Raw genomic sequence first — 18,647 nt, 5'->3', positions numbered from 1 at the left:
GAATTATTTGAGATAAATTATACATTTTCAATGTTTAAGCGAATATTTATTATTTAATTATGTGCGCATTTGTTGTCAGTTGAAGTATTAGTAAGTTAATTATTGGTTTTTGGCCAGTTAAGTGCTACAACTGACCTTCATTAGAGCCGCGTCAAGTTAGCCAAAGCTAATAAGTCATTCTACTGTACAATATCTTGCATGCACCATTAGAGACTACAAACAGCTCCCGCTCTTGGTTGATTTAAAACAAGTTAGTTCCCTCTGTGCTTGTTTAACTACGTGTCTTCTGAATGTGCTTATCGTGTTGTTACCGTGTGTTATTTGTCTTTTTTTTTTTTTTTTAAGTTGAAAGGTCTTTTGGTAAACGGTTAAAAGACCGCGTCAACCATACAGGTTGGACTAGCTTAAGTGCGCATTTTCAGGAAATAGCCAGAGGCACAAACTGAAGAACGCGTCAACCACACACAGGTTGGCCTCCATAGCTTAAGTTGGCATTTCCAGGAAATAGACGGATCCAGAAACAAATAGTTGAACTGCGCTCACATATCGTCTTTAAGGAAAAGTCAAAATGTTCTTTATTCTTTATTCTAGCTGCGTATTTTCGTGATGACTGCTTTCTGGCTGGAATGATGAAATGTTTCTCAACGTTTAATATAGTATTTTCACAGTTTTCCTGCTCTTCTTCTTCTTCTTCTTCTTCGCTGGAACGTACGACAGTCGCGGTAGTAAACGTTGGTTTCGCCCCCGGCCAAACATTTCATCGTTCCGGGCAAACAGGAGACATCTGCTGGATCACTAAAACACCTTTTAAAGCCACACACCGCCTCTGGATGACAAGTTAAAAAATACATATTTTTACCGTAAGATTTGCGTTAGAACAACGCTGTGTTATCTAATGACGGACTAGCTAACGTACGGAGTGCTAAGGTCACAAACTGGGCTATGTTGATCAATACAGTGCTTTTATAACATTTTTTTTTTTTTTTTACATCTTTTATTGAACCCGAAGTGTGTTTTTAAGTTTCAACGGTAGCTCGCTTGACTGTTTCTTTCCGGTAAATGTGTGAGCCGGCGATAACCGGAGGCGGAGCTTTAACGGAACAGTTGGCACCGATGATTAACGGTGGAGTAAGTTAGATGAGCGGCAGAGCCCGAGCAGAGCCCGAGCAGAGCTCACCATCATGGGGGAGAAAACGGTCTCACTGTGGCTGACGTGGGGTAGGTTTACTCTTTACTATTCTGGATTAAAATACCTTTATTATGCGTTGGTTTTAATAGTTTTTTAATTTATTGTTTTCCGACGTTTTTCCTGGTTGAAAAGAACAAACCGGAAAGCTTAGATAAGAAGCTGTTAATGTGCTGTCCGCCTATTATAATGCCATTAATTGTGTCTTAAGGCTCATATCGTCTGTAAAACTGCATGAAAAGTCTTTGTTGTTGCTATGTGAATGTAATAATATAATTAATCAGGGAGTGTCGATGACTTCCAACAGATTAAAATGCAGTTCTGTTCAGACTGTCTCCACATTGCAGGCTACTAATATATTTCGTGTAAATGTGAATAACAGTAAAGTGTTGTTTGTTGTGTGTGTAGTTTGTCTCGTGCAAAGCTCTGAGATGTTGTCTCACGTGGAGAGATATGAGGTGGTCAGGCCTCAGAGACAGAAGAGGAGCCTGCTGGACCACCAGGTGACTACACCTCACCCACCTGTGATACCTGAGAATCATGCAATGATTTTGCATACAGAACATAACGATCAGTGGTGGAAGAAGTATTAAGATCTTATACTTAAGCAAAAGTAGCAACATCACAATGTAAAAAGATGCAGGTATCATCAAAATGTACTTAAAATGTACTCCTCTGTCTGTGTTGAATTATTATTACTGATTAATTACTGTGCATGCAGGATTTTACTGTCGTAGCTGGTAGAAGTAAAGTTAATTTTTACTACTTTACATACTGTTGGGTAGTTGAATCTAAAACAACGCATCATATTTCATAACCTAGAACCTTTATCTTCAAAGCAACTCCAGCTGTCAAACAAATCTAGTGCAGTAAAAAGTACAATATTTACAGTATTAGTGTAAAGTAGCATAAAAGTACAGTCTAGAGTAAATGTACTTAGATACTTTCCACCAGTGTTATAGATTAAACTACCCAACAGTATATAAAGTAGCTTCAGTTAGTTTCTTCTGGACCTGCTATAACATTAAAATGTTACGATAATGCTACTGATAATACTTCTGTACTTTTACTTAAGTAATAACTTGAATGCAGTACTTTTACCTGGAGCAGAGTTTGTTTTTTTTTACTGTGGTATTGCTACTTTTATCAAAGTAAAGGATGCAAGTACTTCTTCGACTTCTGCCAATTGGTCTAACTGTTACAGTTATCAATAGTTGTCGTGTGACTGATGGACAGTTTCTACAGCTTTATCCTGATACGGTTCGGTACGAGTTGGCCATCGAAGGGAGGAACCACACAATCCAGCTGGAAAAAAACAGGTAAATGTTGTTGTTTTTTTAAATAGAAAATCTTTGTTTTCAATTCTTAACAAATGTGTATTTTAATATTTAAATATATGAAAAATAAAACCTTTGTTTACAGCTTTTTCCACCTGTATTTTATAGGAATCTCATTGGGAGAGGCTACACTGAAACACACTATTCAGAGGACGGAAAACGGGTGACAACGTCACCAAATGAGGTGAGATTTTACTTTAATTTACCTCTGAAGCATTAAGTTAAGACACAGGTCATTCTGTTTGAGTGTAGAAAGGTGACATTTTTAATAGAGTAGTTGAAAGTGATGGTTGATAGTTGGGAAATTAGGTGTTTTCCCCTATTTTCTGACATTTCATGTACAAAAAAAGTATACATTTACTGCCTTAATTTTTTCTGATGGACATTTTGAAAACACCTCTGCTTGTTCTGTAGTAAATGGTGGTTAAGTTTAACTCTTTTTTTTTTTTTTTTGCTAAAGTTGTTAAAGTTGTTATCAGGTGCCCTAAATGTCAAATTCATATGCAACCCCCCCATATTATTAAAGTTCAAATTGGTCAGACATATTGGCACGCTACATCATCTAAAATTCTACATTGTACATATCTGTGTAAGTATATTTATATGTGCATGTGTATATATCTATAGATAGATATATGTCTATCTAGCTATATATAAATATGTGTATATATATATATCTTGTTTTATATACTTGCAATATCCACCGTCTCATAATCATCTTATTAAGCTACACTTAACTTGACAGTACATGCACTATTACTTATTATTTATATTATTACATTGTATTATTACACCGTACATACTTATCATCAACCGGTAATCCACTTTGTACTTTACACTTATTTTAATTTTATACTTATACCCACTTGGTGCTTAATTTATCTGACCTGTATTATAGCATATTATATTTTTTGCTTAGTACTTCTATCCCTGTGTGCACTGACGTGATAGTGAGCTGCTGTAACAAAAGAGTTTCCCCTCGGGGATCAATAAAGTATTTCTGATTCTGATTATCTTTTTATTCTGCTATGTGCACTTTATGTGAACATACTTTTTACTTTTTGTCAGTTTTGTACTCTGGTCCTGAAGACACGACATTACATTTGAACTTTTTACAGCTTTAAATAAACTTAAACTTGATAATTATACACTGTACAGAAGATGGACACAATAACAGGAATCCATCTGTAAAATATTTCAGTGCAGTAATACTGAATAAAAAGTTAACTGAACAAATGTTACTTTAAAACACAGAGGAGTTTTAACAAATGTTTTTCATTAAATTAAATGTAAATGAGTAAATGAATGAATTAAAGGAAATACATATACGTATTTCACCTAATTTCAGTTAGTTTGATTTATGTTTATTTAGGCATTTTAAATCTTCATAAAGTTGACTCAGATCTGGTAATCTTTGGCTTTTAAAGGATTTTTCAGGGTAAATAGTTGAAACCATTAGCAGGTGAGATACTCTCAGGTTGTACTATTAAATATTAATATTTAATATGTCAGACATTATAACAAATACATATATATTTATTATGCAATATTATTTATTTATTAAGTGAACCCAACATGATAAAGATCTGGCGTTCCTAACCCGTGATTCATAATTTTATTGGCACTAAAAACATGAAACCCTTTGTGAGTAACGTCGATAAGAAGAATGTGAAGTGCAAACTAACTTCAGCAGATTGAACACACTGACGTCTTTAATCTGATGAATGTATTTCCATCCAGGAGCACTGCTACTATCACGGTCACATTGAAGGCATGAAGGACTCTTCAGTCAGTGTTGGGATTTGTTCAGGCATTAGGTAAGAAAATCAAGATATTTATACAGCTTCAAACTTCCTGTTTGTAATTTGCCGCTAACATTGTCTCCAGTAAAAGTTTCTTAGATTCTTGTGAAATGTGTTGCTTCATGTTATTCAGTAATCAGTTAGTTTTTCAAGGTGCTTTTGAAGCCCGCGTATGTGAATACTATTGAATTTGAGGCATCTTATCCTATTACTGCACTGTACTTGCACTATAACTGTATTTCTGGTCTTTTATTTTAATTTACTTTATTGTCCTTTTTTACTGTGTTTTTAAATGTCAATCGAATGCATTTCTTTGCCTTACGTAAAGCACTTGGAATTGCCTCTAAACTAAGAAATGTATTCAGAACTCGACCAAATCTGTTGTGCTCCTGTGGACAAAACTATTTCGATTTGTATGTCGAATCGCATTTATGCTGTTTTACTTCAGAACATCTACAAGTGAAGCGTTTGTCTTCTTGTTTTCGGTGTTTGCAGTGGCTTTGTGAGAGCCCGGCAGCAGGTTTACCTGATAGAGCCTCTGGGACAGTCTGAGGATGGTGACCATGCAGTTTACAGACGGGAGCACCTGAAGATCAGCGGCAGTGTCAGCTGCGCCTCCTCATCCGACACCACCACACTGTACGACCAGGACCAGGACCCTCCGGTCGCTGGCCTCTTCAGGTCTAGATCGTGGGTAGGTCACGTGGGTATGGTTTTATCTAATTTAGCCAGGAAATGATGGAAGTTCAGGTGTCTAAAAAAAGACACTGAACATTAACACTGTAACATCCACATATAAGGCCTGCATGTTGCAATGTAAGGTGTACAGGAAGGGACCAAACACAAACTGTAACTAATGTGGCACCCACTATCCACAGACAGCAGGTTCAAACGCCATTAAGGCGTAAACAAACTAGGAAGCAGCGTTATATTAAAAATACTAATCTTTATTATTCAAAAATATGATTTGGTTAAATAAAAACCAGCTTCAAGCACAAGGAAACAAGGCGATCGGCACTCAGCAGCACACTAAAAGTCTCACACACACCACCTGGTAACGAGGATGCCACAAAATTATCATACACCAGATAACGAAACAAGAACATCCGTGGTCACAGTCAGCCTTCTGCTCAGCATGCCGAGGCTACAGGTGCTAGAGTGATATCATATCATTGGTGATATCATAATGTATATATTATATATGTATAAATGTATATACAAAGAGATGAGTAAATAATAAAGACAAGTAATTAACAACTGACATAAATAAACATGTAGAGGGTCACAGTCAGATCCCTTTTTGTGCATCTTTATGTGGATTTAAATAAGAATATTAGCATGAAGGTTGTTTCCTTTTTTTCTTCAGAAAACTACACCCATCGCAGGTCCGCAGAGGTTTGTCGAGCTGTTTGTGGTGGTGGACAATACTGAGGTAAATATCTCATTTTAACTCCTTTACAACTATCATTTCCTTCGCCAAATGAATCTGATCATGTTTGTCTCTTGTCTTACTGCAGTATAAGCGATATGGAAGCAAGACTAAATCCCGTATTCTCGGCGTAATAAATCACGTTGACAAGGTACATTTTTTTCCTGTTCAAACTCATGTTTTGGAAGCCGTTTGTCTGGCGTCGTGCCATCAGTGCTCTTAGCCGACAGCTCTCACTGAAAAACGCCTCCTCCTCTCCCTGCAGCTGTATCGACATCTGAACATTCGCGTCATGCTGGTGGGTTTGGAGATTTGGAACTACAGAGACTACATCGACGTTGACATTAATTCGGAGACTGCTCTCGACAACTTCCTCCTGTGGCGGCAGACTGATCTTCTGCGGAGGACGAAGCATGACAATGCCCAATTTGTGACGTAAGAATCAGTCTTAGATGTCTGTGCATGTTGAACACAGTAATGCTGCCAGTTTGACCTGATGTTAGACTTTTTCCCCTCAACAGTGGAAAGGATTTTGACGGAGATACAGTAGGATTGGCAAATAAGTTTGCTATGTGTACTGAGAACTCAGGTGGAGTCAATCAGGTATGAATAAAGGCTTCTAACTTACATTCATCCTTTAACAGCTGGAGATGAAGGGAGTGCATTGGTGTTTTATCATGCATTCTGCTGAATTTAAAGCAACAGTGCTGCTTTACTCTTTCAGGATCACCATGATAACCCAATAGGCCTCGCCTCCACCATCGCTCATGAGATGGGACATAATTTTGGCTTGTCCCATGATGTAGATGCACGTTGTGTTTGTGGTCCGTCTCGCATCAGTGGGAACTGTGTGATGGCAGATAAGCTCAGGTAAGGATGTTACTGCAAAGTGGAGCTTTTGTTCTGTCATGCTGTTACTTATAATGTGTATTTATTTTTGGCAAGATAAAAAAAATATATTTTGCTGATTTTTTTTTTGTGTTGTATGTTTGGAAGTATCATATTTCTGCTGGAACATCATGAGCATTCAGCTTGCACAAAGAAAAGTATGTGGCCAAAAGTATGCAGACACCCCCTGTCCTTGGTTTGGGCTGGGCCACTTAGTTCCATGTAAGAGAAGTCTTAATGCTACAGCATACAAGGATATTACAGACAGTAGAGTTCTTCCAACTGTGTGTCAACAGTTTGTGTTCGTCCCTTTCCTGTTTCAACATGACATTGCCCCCGTCCACAAAGCAGCTCCAGAACAAATGGTTTTCCCAGTTTGGTGTGAAACAGAGCCCTGACCTAAACCCCATCCAGCACCTTTGGGATGAACTGGATCACCGACTGTGAGCCAGACCTGATCACCCAACATCACTCATGCTCTTGTGGCTGAATGGGAGCAAAATCCCTGCAGCCAGGCTCCAACATCTGCTGGAAAGACTGAAACCAGAAGAGTCAAAGCTGTCATAGCGGCACATTAATGCCCATGGTTGTTGAATAAAATATTCAGCAATCACATATAGTTGTAATGTTCGGGTGTCCACATACTTTTGTCCATATAGCGTATATACTGATTTAGCTCTGACTTAAATTAAAATCACAACATGAACAGGTGTTCATTGAATCTTTTGTAAAGCTGAAATCTCTTTGCTCCTCTTCAGGACAGGAAGTCAAGCGTTCCCGGAGTTTTTCAGCAGCTGCAGTGTGGAGCAGCTCGCTGAATTCATGGAGCGAGCTCAGCCCAGCTGCTTGTCCAGACCGTTAGGCGCTGAGATCATCGCTTTGGGCCCTCGCTGTGGCGATGCCCTGTTGGACCCTGGAGAGGAGTGTGACTGTGGCACTGTGGAGGTAAAACCCTCTAATAGTAGAGGCTAATGGCACTGGTTGTAACAAATTAGTCATTTTTGGGACCTTGGAAAGTTTAAATATATCCTTTGGCGAAGGAAGATGCCATTTGGGTTTTCTGTTTTAGCTGACTAGTGTGGTTTCCTGTGTGTGAGGTTACAGCTAATAAAAGAGAATTTAGTGGTGATTCAGGGCATCCCAAGCTGGAGTTTGGCCTCAAACATTCAAATAGTTTCCCCATGCGCTCACATCTTATCAGAGAGATGAAATTCTTGTCAGAGATGCTGCTTGTGTGGGAGACTGAAATCTGATCTGTTTTGACTGAACTTTCATCACTGAAATTCCTGATGAAAGTGTAATTGGATACACAAACATAACACTGAAAAAGATTGTGGGAATTTTTTTCTAGGAATGCATGAACCCTTGTTGTGATGCCTCAACTTGTCGCCTGACTGACGGATCCCAGTGTGCTCATGGACAATGCTGTGACAACTGCCAGGTACTTTAGCTACCGTTACCCAGCTGTCTTTAATGTAGCTTTAAAAGTGCTAATGTTTTGTCAGCTAAAAACCTAGATTAAAACTCGTTTGCTTTGTAAATTTCCACCAGAAGTCCTGAACCTGTGATTCAACAAGACTAAGAATCTGCAGCCGCGCTAGCAGCTCTGTGAGGCTGCACCGCGGTGCTTTGAGCTCATGTTTACTATGTCCGCCATCTCAGTTTAGCATGTTAGCATGCTGACATTTGCTAATTAGTACTAAAGACATTGATTGTGCATGTATTTGGTCAAATTTTGAAAAAGTTATCAAAGTTATTACAATTCATCCTGAGAGGAACATGAATGTACCAAATCTTATGGCATGTCTGAGATATTTCACTAAGAACCACAAATGTGCCAGAACCGCATGGTGGTGCTAGGGAAAAAGTCAGGGAATTCATCTTCTGGGACCATGAATGTCTGTACCAAATTTCATGGCAATCCATCCAGAAGTTGTCGATACATTTCAATAAAAAACGAAAATGTCAACCACTTAGTAGTGCAAGAGGAAAAGTCTGGAAATCACCAGAGTCATTAGGATTCATCCTCTGGGAACCACGAACGTCTGTACAAAATGGTGGACGAACCAACTGACTGACACGCCAACATTGCCATCTTTAGAACCATGCTGATAGTGTGGCTTAAAAAACCCTCTAGACCGGGTTAAGAAAGCCAGATCGGCTCCACTGTCAGTGGACAGAGATCGCAGGCTACAGAAAGGCCAATCATTCAGACACACCCCGTCACAGGAGAAGGTTACTCTTCAAACCACATTCAAACAGCAGCAGTTCAATAATAACAGGAAACAGGGCAATATTTGGCTGATTCCATGAGCTGTAACTCACCACATCACATCCTTCCTCAAATGACAGTTTCAAAGACTGAAAGAGGTCGTGCATGAACTACCACATAAATACACAAGCTAATTATATACACCGTTTACGTGAGCTAACAATCTATAATTCTTACTAAATCACCTGAAATGTACTTTTAACACACAGTTCAAACTGGCTGGAAGTGTATGCAGAAAGTCAGCCAGTGACTGTGACCTGCCTGAATTCTGCACCGGAGTGTCGGGGGATTGTCCTGAAGATAGCTTTGAGATGAACGGCAAACCCTGCTACAACCAGGCAGAGGGCTACTGCTACAACGGCCAATGCCCCACACATCTGCAGCACTGCTGGAGGCTGTTTGGACTAGGTACACTGAACACACTGCTGTCAGTTTGGTCTAAAAACAGGGGTTTCATTGTTTTCCTTTTCTTTTGAATAGACAAGATGAGCCTCAAGGAGCGTTAGTTAATAGTCTCTTTCTAGCAGCTACAGTAAATTTCAGTGTCACATGGTGTAAGTGGCTCTTTTTAAGAAAGATTTAATAGCGTGCATTTTTATTAGAAAGGACTACAGAAAAGTTTGTGAATAGCACTCCCACAGAAGATATGATTGTCTGCATCTACAAAAGAAATGCGTAATTAAAAAATAGACTCATTTTTACCATGTCCAACTTTAATGCTGTGGTGGCCTAAAGTTTAGAGATTCTTGTCCCTCCCTCATTACGACCACTGAGGCCCTTGAGCAAGGCCCTTAACGCCAACCGCTCCAGTGGAGCTGCTCAGTGGCCAGCAGATCGTACTGGGCCACTTCCAGGTGTGAATGTGTGTAACTGTGCGAATGTGATCAGGGCGTTCCTGCAAAAGAGGGGCTTCCTCTCAGTGAAACTTCCCTGAATAAATAAAGGTAAAACAACCTCTCTTGTGCCTGAACTTAACATCCAGTTTTCCCTTTTTATTTAAGGTTGCTTAAATCTTATTACTCCACACTGTCTGACAGTATCATATAGAGATGTCCCGAGCCCATCACAAAGATCTCCACTAGAATGGAAAGTGGAAAAAATGAGTCGCATTGTATGCCTTTATTACCCAGTCGACAGTAGAGACGAGGGGAATGACACAAAGCTTTCAGGCTGGACTTTAATGACTGTTGTGTTCATGGTCGGCACGTTAACCCCTAGACCACCAGGGCACCCCTGACTTTTGACATATTGATTTATTACCTCATAATTATGACTTAAAAAGTCATCATTCTTACTTTTTCGTCTGGATTTTCTTTTCCTGGCAGAAATGGGCTCCCATATAAACTCCACTGACCAACCAGTGGATGCGTTATTACAAAACTCATGCTGTGCAAATTTTAGATTCTATGACTCTAATTCTATAATTTGATTTTGATTTAAAAAGTCAAAATGTTGACTTGACTTTTGACTTTTTCAGTGAACAGTGAATATCTTCTTTCCTCAGGGACCAGAGTTGGATCAGAGCGGTGTTTTGACCTGAACAAACGGGGCGAAGAAGGTTCTAACTGTGGGAAGAACAAATTCAGCTACATCCCCTGTACAGAACCGTATGTATCATCAACATTTACACTGAACTTCCTGCTGAAGGCCTAGCTTATCACAAAATGCCCCTGAAGGAAACCTGGTGCACAGAATGAACCAGTGCTGTACCGAAAAGTAGCAAAAACTTTTAAAAAACACATGAAATGTTGTATGTTTGAGGCTAGTTTTTATGTTTGTGGAATGTCGTTAATGTGGCTCAACAAGTTCTTGATCAGTTAGTTGATCTGTCTTTTTTTGTAGGAATCGTAAGTGTGGATCTATGTTTTGTGAAGGAGGGGGTGAGTCTATCACAGGTAAAAGGGCAGCCTACACTGTGAACAACATAGAGTGTAAACTACCTGTGGATGACGATAAGACCAGAAACATCGACATGGTGCCGAAAGGAACCAGATGTGGACCAAATAAGGTAAAACTTTCAGTGGGGAGACACATTACGTGGAGTTTTGTTAGTTATGGTGGATGTTTTGCTCAGAATCAAACATTTGTGCACAGGTTTGTCTTGACAACAGATGTATGGATTTATCAGTTTATGGGGGAAAGGAGGATTGTGCCAAGAAATGCAACAACAAAGGGGTGAGTGAGTTATTTTAAGGTTTGAAATCATGTGTAGCTGTTTTCAATTTGACTCCTCTGGACCAAAGTGCAATTCAGTTGACTCATGTCTGGATTAATTTTATTGCATTTTATCTTCAGGTGTGTAATCACAAGAAAGAGTGCCACTGTAATCCTGGCTGGGCTCCACCGTACTGTGACATCCAGTATGAGGATTTACCTCAAGGTACAGGACACTTCACTGAAACTGATTTTATGACAGTAAACGAATGCAAAGTCCAACTTTCTGAGCAGGTTTGGTTGCTAAATAAAAAAGCTTAAAATATGTTCAGTGAGCTCTCAGTGAGCAGCACAGACAAAAACAGGTCACACCTGCTGGTTGAATCATTCTTACAGTACGTAGGAGACATGAATGAGTGATCTCCTGTTTCTTCCAGCGTTGACCTAATCAGTTCCTGATAAATCTTAAAATTGACTGCACTTGTGTATCAACGTATAAAACAATAGCATATAAGCGGTTGCCTTTCACATGTGATATCTTTTGCACAAGGAGCTAATTGCTACACTATAAAGTTTTAAAGAGTTTGCCAAGTGTTTGTGCAACTATTCAGTCTTCACAGCAAACGGCTAAAAACACAAATAAAGGAGGCAGAAGAAACTCTAACGCAGAGCAGGCCAGAATTGTGAAATACTTAAGCACAGGGTGTACAACACTTTCTTCTTTCCTTCCCACAACAAATTGAAGAACTCATGAAACCTGTATTTTCAGTAATCTGCTTCATTGTGTATTTCTCCCAAATGATGGTGAAATATGTCGATTAACAAAATTTGCCAGTAAATGTGACTACTTAGAAATGACACTACCCTTTTTGCGTAACAGAACAGCTTTCCTATTGTTTTTGTGCAAAGGTCATCCTTCTGTTGAGGTGTTGTACAGTTTTGGCCTCCTCATAGTTTATGTTCCTGCCACCATAAGAAAAAAGATGCTCACTTTCTTATTATGATGTTTTTCTTGAGATCCTTTTTACAAACACAATATTTTTCACCTTATTACTATACACCAATCGAATCTGTTTTAAAAAGAGTTGTTATAATAACATACTTTATCTTGTTATATCACAAAACCTTCTCGTTATTACACAAAATCAGGATATCTCGTTAAAACAAGAAACGCCTCTCGCTGTTATAACTCGATAAGTTGACCAGCCAGATGCTCTTGGATGTGCCGAGATCCAGGCACAAAAATAGAGGCGACCGAGCCTTTGCAGTGGCTGCCCCTGATCTCTGGAACAGCTTACCTCTTCGTATAAGAGCTGCCCGGACCCTAGAAACGTTTAAGTCGCTGCTAAAGACCCACCTCTTCTCGTTGGCATTCAATTCTAGTTGAACTTATATACATTTTCTATTGTGCTGCTGTTCTTTATTATGTTTATTTTTTTACTTTCTTTTTATGTATTTGTTATTAACGTTTATGTTCAGCACTTCAGCTGTGGTTGTTTTTAAACGTGCTAAATAAATAAATTTGACATTGACAGAAGTTGGTATGTTGTAATAAAGAACAGGAAGCAGTCGGTGCATAAAGAGACACTGTAGGCCAGAGCAAATCTTTTAAGTGCCCCTTCTTTCCCATTTTATGTGTTTTTAGACATTTTCTATGAGGACTAAATAGTAGTAAACTAATGTTTTCATTTGTATTAGCTGCTTATGCTAAAATTAGTCTGCAGCCATGCTAGCAGCTCTGTGAGGCTGTACTTAGGCACACTGTTAGCATCAGCATGCTAACATCCTCGCAATGCCTATGCGAACATACCGATGTTGTTAGCATCAACATGCTAACATCCTCGCAATGCCTATGCTAACATACCGATGTTTAGCAGGTATAATGTTTACCATTTTAGTTTATCGTGTTAGCATGCTAAAATGAGCTAATTAGCACTAAGCACAGCACAGTGGGAATGTCATGAGTTTTTCAGGTATGTAGTCCTAAACTAAATTGGACAAATTGAAATGTTGACCTGATGATGGCGCTTAATGAAAAGTCAGAGGATCACCAAAGTCAGTAGGATTCATCCTCTGAGGACCACGAATGTCTGAACCTCATTTCATGACAATCCATCCGATAGTTATTATATTATATATTATTATATTGATATTTCACTCTGGACCAAAGGAGTGGACCAGATGACTGGCATTTCCATCCCCGCCGCTAGCATGGTTAAAATTAAGTAATATATTTAGTACACAGTATGACATAAACTGTGCATAAAAAAGCATTATAACAACAGAGATAGTGTCTATTACAAAGTGCCGCTGTAATGGTGTAATTTCCCTGTCTTTGCCTGCAGGTCAGAGTGGGATTGTAGCTGGTGTGTGTGCAGTTCTCGCCATCCTTTTGGTGATCACTGTAGTGATTGCAGGGCTGATGTGCTGTAAAAAGGACAACATGGACAACTACACCTCTAAAAGGTAGTTTGTACTTGAATTCATTCTCTTGTGTCTGTTTCTTGCTTTCAGTCTTTCACTTCCCAGCTGAATACATTTTGTGTTCGCAGGAAAGTGCATTCAGCTCCAGACAAGTTGAACCCGATGTTCCAGGAGCCAGGTGTTAAAGGCAGACCTCAGATCAGTCAGCCCACTTTCATGGAATCAACAGCAACACAAGCCTGCGCTCCTCTGGTTGTTGCTGTGACTCCCAGCAGACCTGCTCCACAGGTACAGAGAGCAGCGGTACAAAAGGAATCAGTCATGGAAATTCATGTCAGGGGGCAATTAGTTAATCATGTGTGGGCAGGTTACAGATAAACAGCTGGAAGTGTTAGAAGAACAGCATTTACAATGCCAATGCAAAGCACTGTGATAGTTATTAACTGCTTTTTCCCCCCCAGCCGCCAAAGAAGTTATCTCCTGTGTCACCTACCTCGCGAACTGAGCCGGTAAGCTTAAAAAAATGTGATTTAATGCATAATACGAACTGAGGACACTTGGAAACTTAAATCGGCTGCTCCAGTTCATTAGTCAAATTAAATAATACATGGAGAAAGTTATCTGTATTCAGACATGTGGTGTGCAACTGCTTAAAGACAAGGCTGGTGTCATTCTGGATTTTTCTTGTCAACAAATCCCATGAAAAGACCAAAACCAACGTGTTAGTCCGTCTCTCAAAACTTCAATGACTTCCCTACTCTGTCTGTGGCTCTCCTCTCCGAGCCCATTGGTTCCTACTGAACATTTCATTTGAAAACACACAAAAATATAGTTTCATGTTTTAAAAAGGCTCAGTAATTTCCTAAAGCAGCTGCTCGCTGTAGTTTTTAGCAAACAAACAGGAGGAAATGGTGCATTTGTTGGGGACTATTTTTAGCGGCGGATTAATCCACATTTGCTGCTCTAGTGAGCGTTCAGGGCAGCAGGACGGTGTGTGTGGGACTGAGTCAGAATAAACTACAGTGTGTGTGTGTTCGTGGTGATGAAGGAACATGTCAGCCAGTGCAACAGTGAGGCTCATTGATGTGTTTTTAATAGTTTCTGGACGACAATGGAGCTCTGTGGCAGAGAGGAAGAAGATATATATCAGGCATTTGACACACACACACACACACACACACACACACACTCGATACTTGTTAGTAGGATTCATTCATTGCTGGTTTTGGTGTTTTCATGGGATTTGTTGATGATAAGAAAAATATATAATATCTCCAGACTTATCCTTTAACTCCATGTCTGAGCAGCACACTCATACCAGTCTTTATTTAGTCTGTAACCAGTGTTTAACTCTGAGTATTTGTGTGAAAATGTCTTAGTGACTTTCGTCTTCTTCTTCTTCACCACAGACTGAACCTCCTCCTCTACCTCCATCTAAACCTTTACCGCCTCTGAATAAAACACAGGTGAGTCACACCTGCAGCTGCCCTCACTGGTCTCTTTGCAGATAATTGGTGAAGTTCAGGAGTGCTGAAACAATCAGTTGATTAGTCAACAATTTTGATAATAATCGAAGTAATTTTATGAAGTGAAAATGCCAATTTGTTGGTTCCAGCTTGTCCGTTGTTCGGATTTGCTGCTTTTCTCACGATATTTCATACAAAACGATGAATCGACAGATTAATCTTTAATGACTAATGATTAGTTGCAGCCCTTTTATAAAAATATATTTTGTATTTACTATTGCACCCATATATTTATATTATGTAGTCATAATGAAGTTTGGGTCCGTCCCAGTTACCCGCAGTAGTCAAGTGACTACTTGTGGGATGTATTTCCAGTAAATACATGTCTCGCTGCAGATCAGACGCTTTCAGACAGTTTCCTCGTTATAAACTCATAAGTAGGTCCATCATACAGTGTTATAGTTAAAACCAGACAGTAAAAATCACTCAGGAGCTGAAGGAGTAATACGATTAATAAAGACTAGATTAAATCGAGTTTTCTAGAAACATGTAGGTTCGTTTTACACAAAAGAGACACAACAAATGGTTTCTGTGTTTATGTCGTTAAGCTCTTTTTTTTTTAAAGCTTTAATTACATTTTCAGGGAAACAGAAGGGGTTGACGTGTGCAACATAATAGTTTCAATGACATATGTAATGTATCTTATAGGCACATATACTGTATCTAGTCCAGTATTTTACATATTGATCATTTAATGTAAAGTTCAGTTTCTCCGTAGAGTTTATTTAACTGACAGTCGTCCTTTTTGTGTGATGGCTTTCTTACTAGCTGCCAAGTGTATTTTAAAGAGGTATTGTTTGATATAGACAGTAGTGTAATTCTTGAAATGTTGTATTCTATTGTATATTCATGATATTATCTTTAATCTTATATGAAAAGTGTTTAAGACTCTAAACTGTTAAACCTTTATGTGCCCAGACCAAAGGGCTTAAACTCCATTTCAGACCTTTTACAGGCCTTACACTACACCCTAAGAGCTACCTTAATCAATACTTATTTAATCATTTTAAATAGTTCTTTATCCGCTTCCTGCCTCTTTAAACGGTTTCTTGTGCTGCTGTAACATGTGAGTTTCCCCTCTGGGGATCACTGAAGTTTGAAAGTTGCAGCCCATTTTCTGTCATGTGTTAGACTGCTATTCTTTTTTGGGACCAGATAAAATCACAACAAAATAAAAACGTCTCCCTGAACCTCCACAGTTTCAGGTGCAGAAATAGCAACTTCACATTTATATATTTGTCTAAAATTCGTCTTGTTTTGCTTTTCAGTATAAGGCAGCCAAACCAAATCCTCCTCCTGCACCTCCAGTCAAGCCCAGCCCTCGTCCGGCTGCCAGGATCAAGCCATGCACTCCTCCGCTGCCCCCAGCGAAGCCACAACTTCACAGACTCGCATGAAAGTCTCATTAAAAGCATCACGTTCGGCCTGTACATGTACATATAGAAAGAGAGGGATCCTTTTTAGGATCAGACGGGTGAGTCACAGAGGCCAAAGAGTTTGTCTTCAAAGCCTTTAAAGATGTAGTGTGTGATGAAGCTTCACCGACTGAGAATGTCTGATGACGCGAGACAAACAGCTGCTGTGGAAAAGTGATATTTGGGGTGAAAACTCTCCATTAATTGCTGTTGCAGTTGTCGTGTAAAAAAAGTTCTTCCTGCTAACTTCCTTTGTAACAACAAGTTGCACTTTTATAAGCCTGAGCAAAATGGTGCTCACACGAAAATGTACATTTTAAAATATTTATTTAATGTTTGTGCAAGGGACTGTACGGAAATTATTAGACGAGAAAGAGGGTCCAAAAGTTTGGGAGTGTTGTGTTTTTCCTTTTTGCTGAAGCGAGGGTAGTCTGAAATATTTTGGAAGAGCAGAGGAGCGTCTTCTTACATGTTTCTCACCCCAGATTTATATTTTATTCAGCCTTCAATTGAGCTGCAGCTTAAGCAATGCTAATTTTCAATTCAGTTCAGTTCACCCGGGCTTTATTGGCATGGGAAACAGACGTTAACATTGCCAAAGCAAGTGTGAAATAAAAACATAAAAGAAATTCTTTATGAACCTTAAACCTGAAATAACTGATTTTTTTTTGGCCATAAGGAAACATTGACATATCACCTTTTAATTTAATATGTTGAACTTGTTAGCAAACAAGCTTATTTACACATCCAGCAGTTACAGAGCAACATTAAAGTCCGTTACTCTCTCTCTTTTAGCTCTGTTTTTGGTCTCCACCAACCCCTGAGGGAAACTCTTTAGCTGCTAAATGCTCCACTACGTTCACCAGTTAGCCGCTAACTGTGTCTGTCTGCTGTTTGCTGCTGGGCAGGAAGTGTTTTAGCTGAAAACGGCGCCGTGAGAGTGAACCAGAACAGTAAAGTTGCAGCCGGACAGCTAAACAATGAGCTGAAACTCAGAATAAAGCTCCGTAAAGCCGAGCGGAGCTGCAGATTCAGCTGATAGCTCTCTGTAGCTTCATCAATACGAGCGACACCTTTCACATTGTCGTTTTATACATTATTATAAAAATATTGATTATAGCTGTTTTAAGTTTGTATTAAAAGAGTTGTACCAGTTCAACACTTTGACATTATTTTGAGATATTACAGGGGAGGGCGTAGCAGTTGTTTTTCTAAGCCGAGGGGTGGATCTGAGCTGCGCTCCACACCCCAATGATTTCCGTTCAGTCTCTAAACTGTGTCCAAAGCCAAACTGTGCCTTCTACAAGGTTAATTTTCTCTCACTAAACACTGTACTTGAAAACCTTTGAATGGTACACACAGTATGGGAGGCTTTACACAGTTCAGATGAGCTGTGTGTGTTACTGTGGTTCAGCTTGAAACATTTACATGCTCCTTTGTTTGTTTTTGCGCAACGGGGGGCATAGCCTCGAGGAGCCAGTACTTGTTTTTTTACTGCACTGATATGTTTCTGCTGCAACAGTCACAGGGTTTTATACCTTGTAGATCTTAAAATACAAGATATCAGTTGGTATGATCACTATCCTACTTTTGAATCGCTCACATATGATTGATTGAATGTAAAAACTTCATTCCCATGAGAGGGCCTTTTGTTGCAACCGAGAAAGTGCACTTTATTACAAAAGTATGAAGAGATCATGCTGCATCAGGAGATTACACAATGCATCAGTGTGAAGCAAAACATGATGGAAGACTTTTTATCTGCTGTGTTTTCCTTAGAGGTTCATTATGTGAATTGCATAATAAAAAAAAAAGAAAAGTCCATTGTGTGTTCGTCTCTGTGCTGTTTTTTCTTGTATAACATTTTTATTAACCTACTGAGAAGTCTTTTATTGTTCTTCCCGGCAAACAGCTTCCACACCAGTTAGCAGTTAATCCAGTGTTTGGTCTCCAGAGAGAAGCTAAAGGAAACGGGCTGAGAAGCAGCAGTGAGTCAGACGGACGCAAAGGCTGATGGGGTTTTATTTCTGTTTCCAGTTTAACAGACTCACAGTTCTTGTGGGAAACAAACCAAGAACTTTCTAAGTGAATTAGCAAATAAGAGCCTGATCCACAAACCGGCCCGTCACTATTAGCTTAGCGCAGATATACATGTTGGGTGATAAGTAACAAAACATACACAGTACAGACGGTGGTGGAAGATCCAAATACTAT

At 39.3% G+C, this 18,647-nt stretch overlaps 1 protein-coding gene across 2 annotated transcripts; it reads left to right on the top strand.

Moving 5' to 3' along the window:
* Positions 1–89: 89 nt before the first annotated feature.
* adam8b (ADAM metallopeptidase domain 8b) lies at positions 90–18,255 on the top strand. Of its 2 annotated transcripts, none has more exons than XM_044180006.1 (23): positions 90–1,218; positions 1,595–1,689; positions 2,423–2,505; positions 2,632–2,707; positions 4,264–4,340; positions 4,821–5,019; positions 5,692–5,757; positions 5,843–5,905; positions 6,020–6,189; positions 6,276–6,357; positions 6,479–6,624; positions 7,401–7,587; positions 7,994–8,083; positions 9,124–9,322; positions 10,419–10,521; positions 10,757–10,922; positions 11,009–11,089; positions 11,210–11,294; positions 13,414–13,534; positions 13,621–13,780; positions 13,954–14,001; positions 14,902–14,958; positions 16,287–18,255. In XM_044180006.1, exons 1-23 carry the CDS (start codon positions 1,182–1,184, stop codon positions 16,413–16,415), a joined length of 2,520 nt encoding a protein of 839 aa, XP_044035941.1. In that variant the 5' UTR covers positions 90–1,181; the 3' UTR covers positions 16,416–18,255. The 2 variants fall into 2 exon arrangements, with proteins under 2 accessions (XP_044035941.1, XP_044035942.1); XM_044180007.1 differs by having other exon boundaries at positions 104–1,218; positions 2,432–2,505.
* The last annotated feature ends 392 nt before the right edge of the window (positions 18,256–18,647 follow it).

The sequence above is a fragment of the Siniperca chuatsi genome, linkage group LG20, assembly GCF_020085105.1.
Source record: "Siniperca chuatsi isolate FFG_IHB_CAS linkage group LG20, ASM2008510v1, whole genome shotgun sequence".
Taxonomy (NCBI): Eukaryota; Metazoa; Chordata; class Actinopteri; order Centrarchiformes; family Sinipercidae; genus Siniperca; species Siniperca chuatsi.
Note: the sequence above shows the minus strand (reverse complement) of the source record. Positions and strands in the feature narration are given on the sequence as shown.

Bases quoted from the DNA above. Each gene is read 5' to 3' on its own strand.
- adam8b (XM_044180006.1), top strand. From the start codon at position 1,182: ATGGGGGAGAAAACGGTCTCACTGTGGCTGACGTGGG. The intron at 5,906-6,019 runs GTACATTTTTTT...CTCTCCCTGCAG, and splicing joins TAATAAATCACGTTGACAAG to CTGTATCGACATCTGAACAT. The intron at 9,323-10,418 runs GTACACTGAACA...TTCTTTCCTCAG, and splicing joins CTGGAGGCTGTTTGGACTAG to GGACCAGAGTTGGATCAGAG.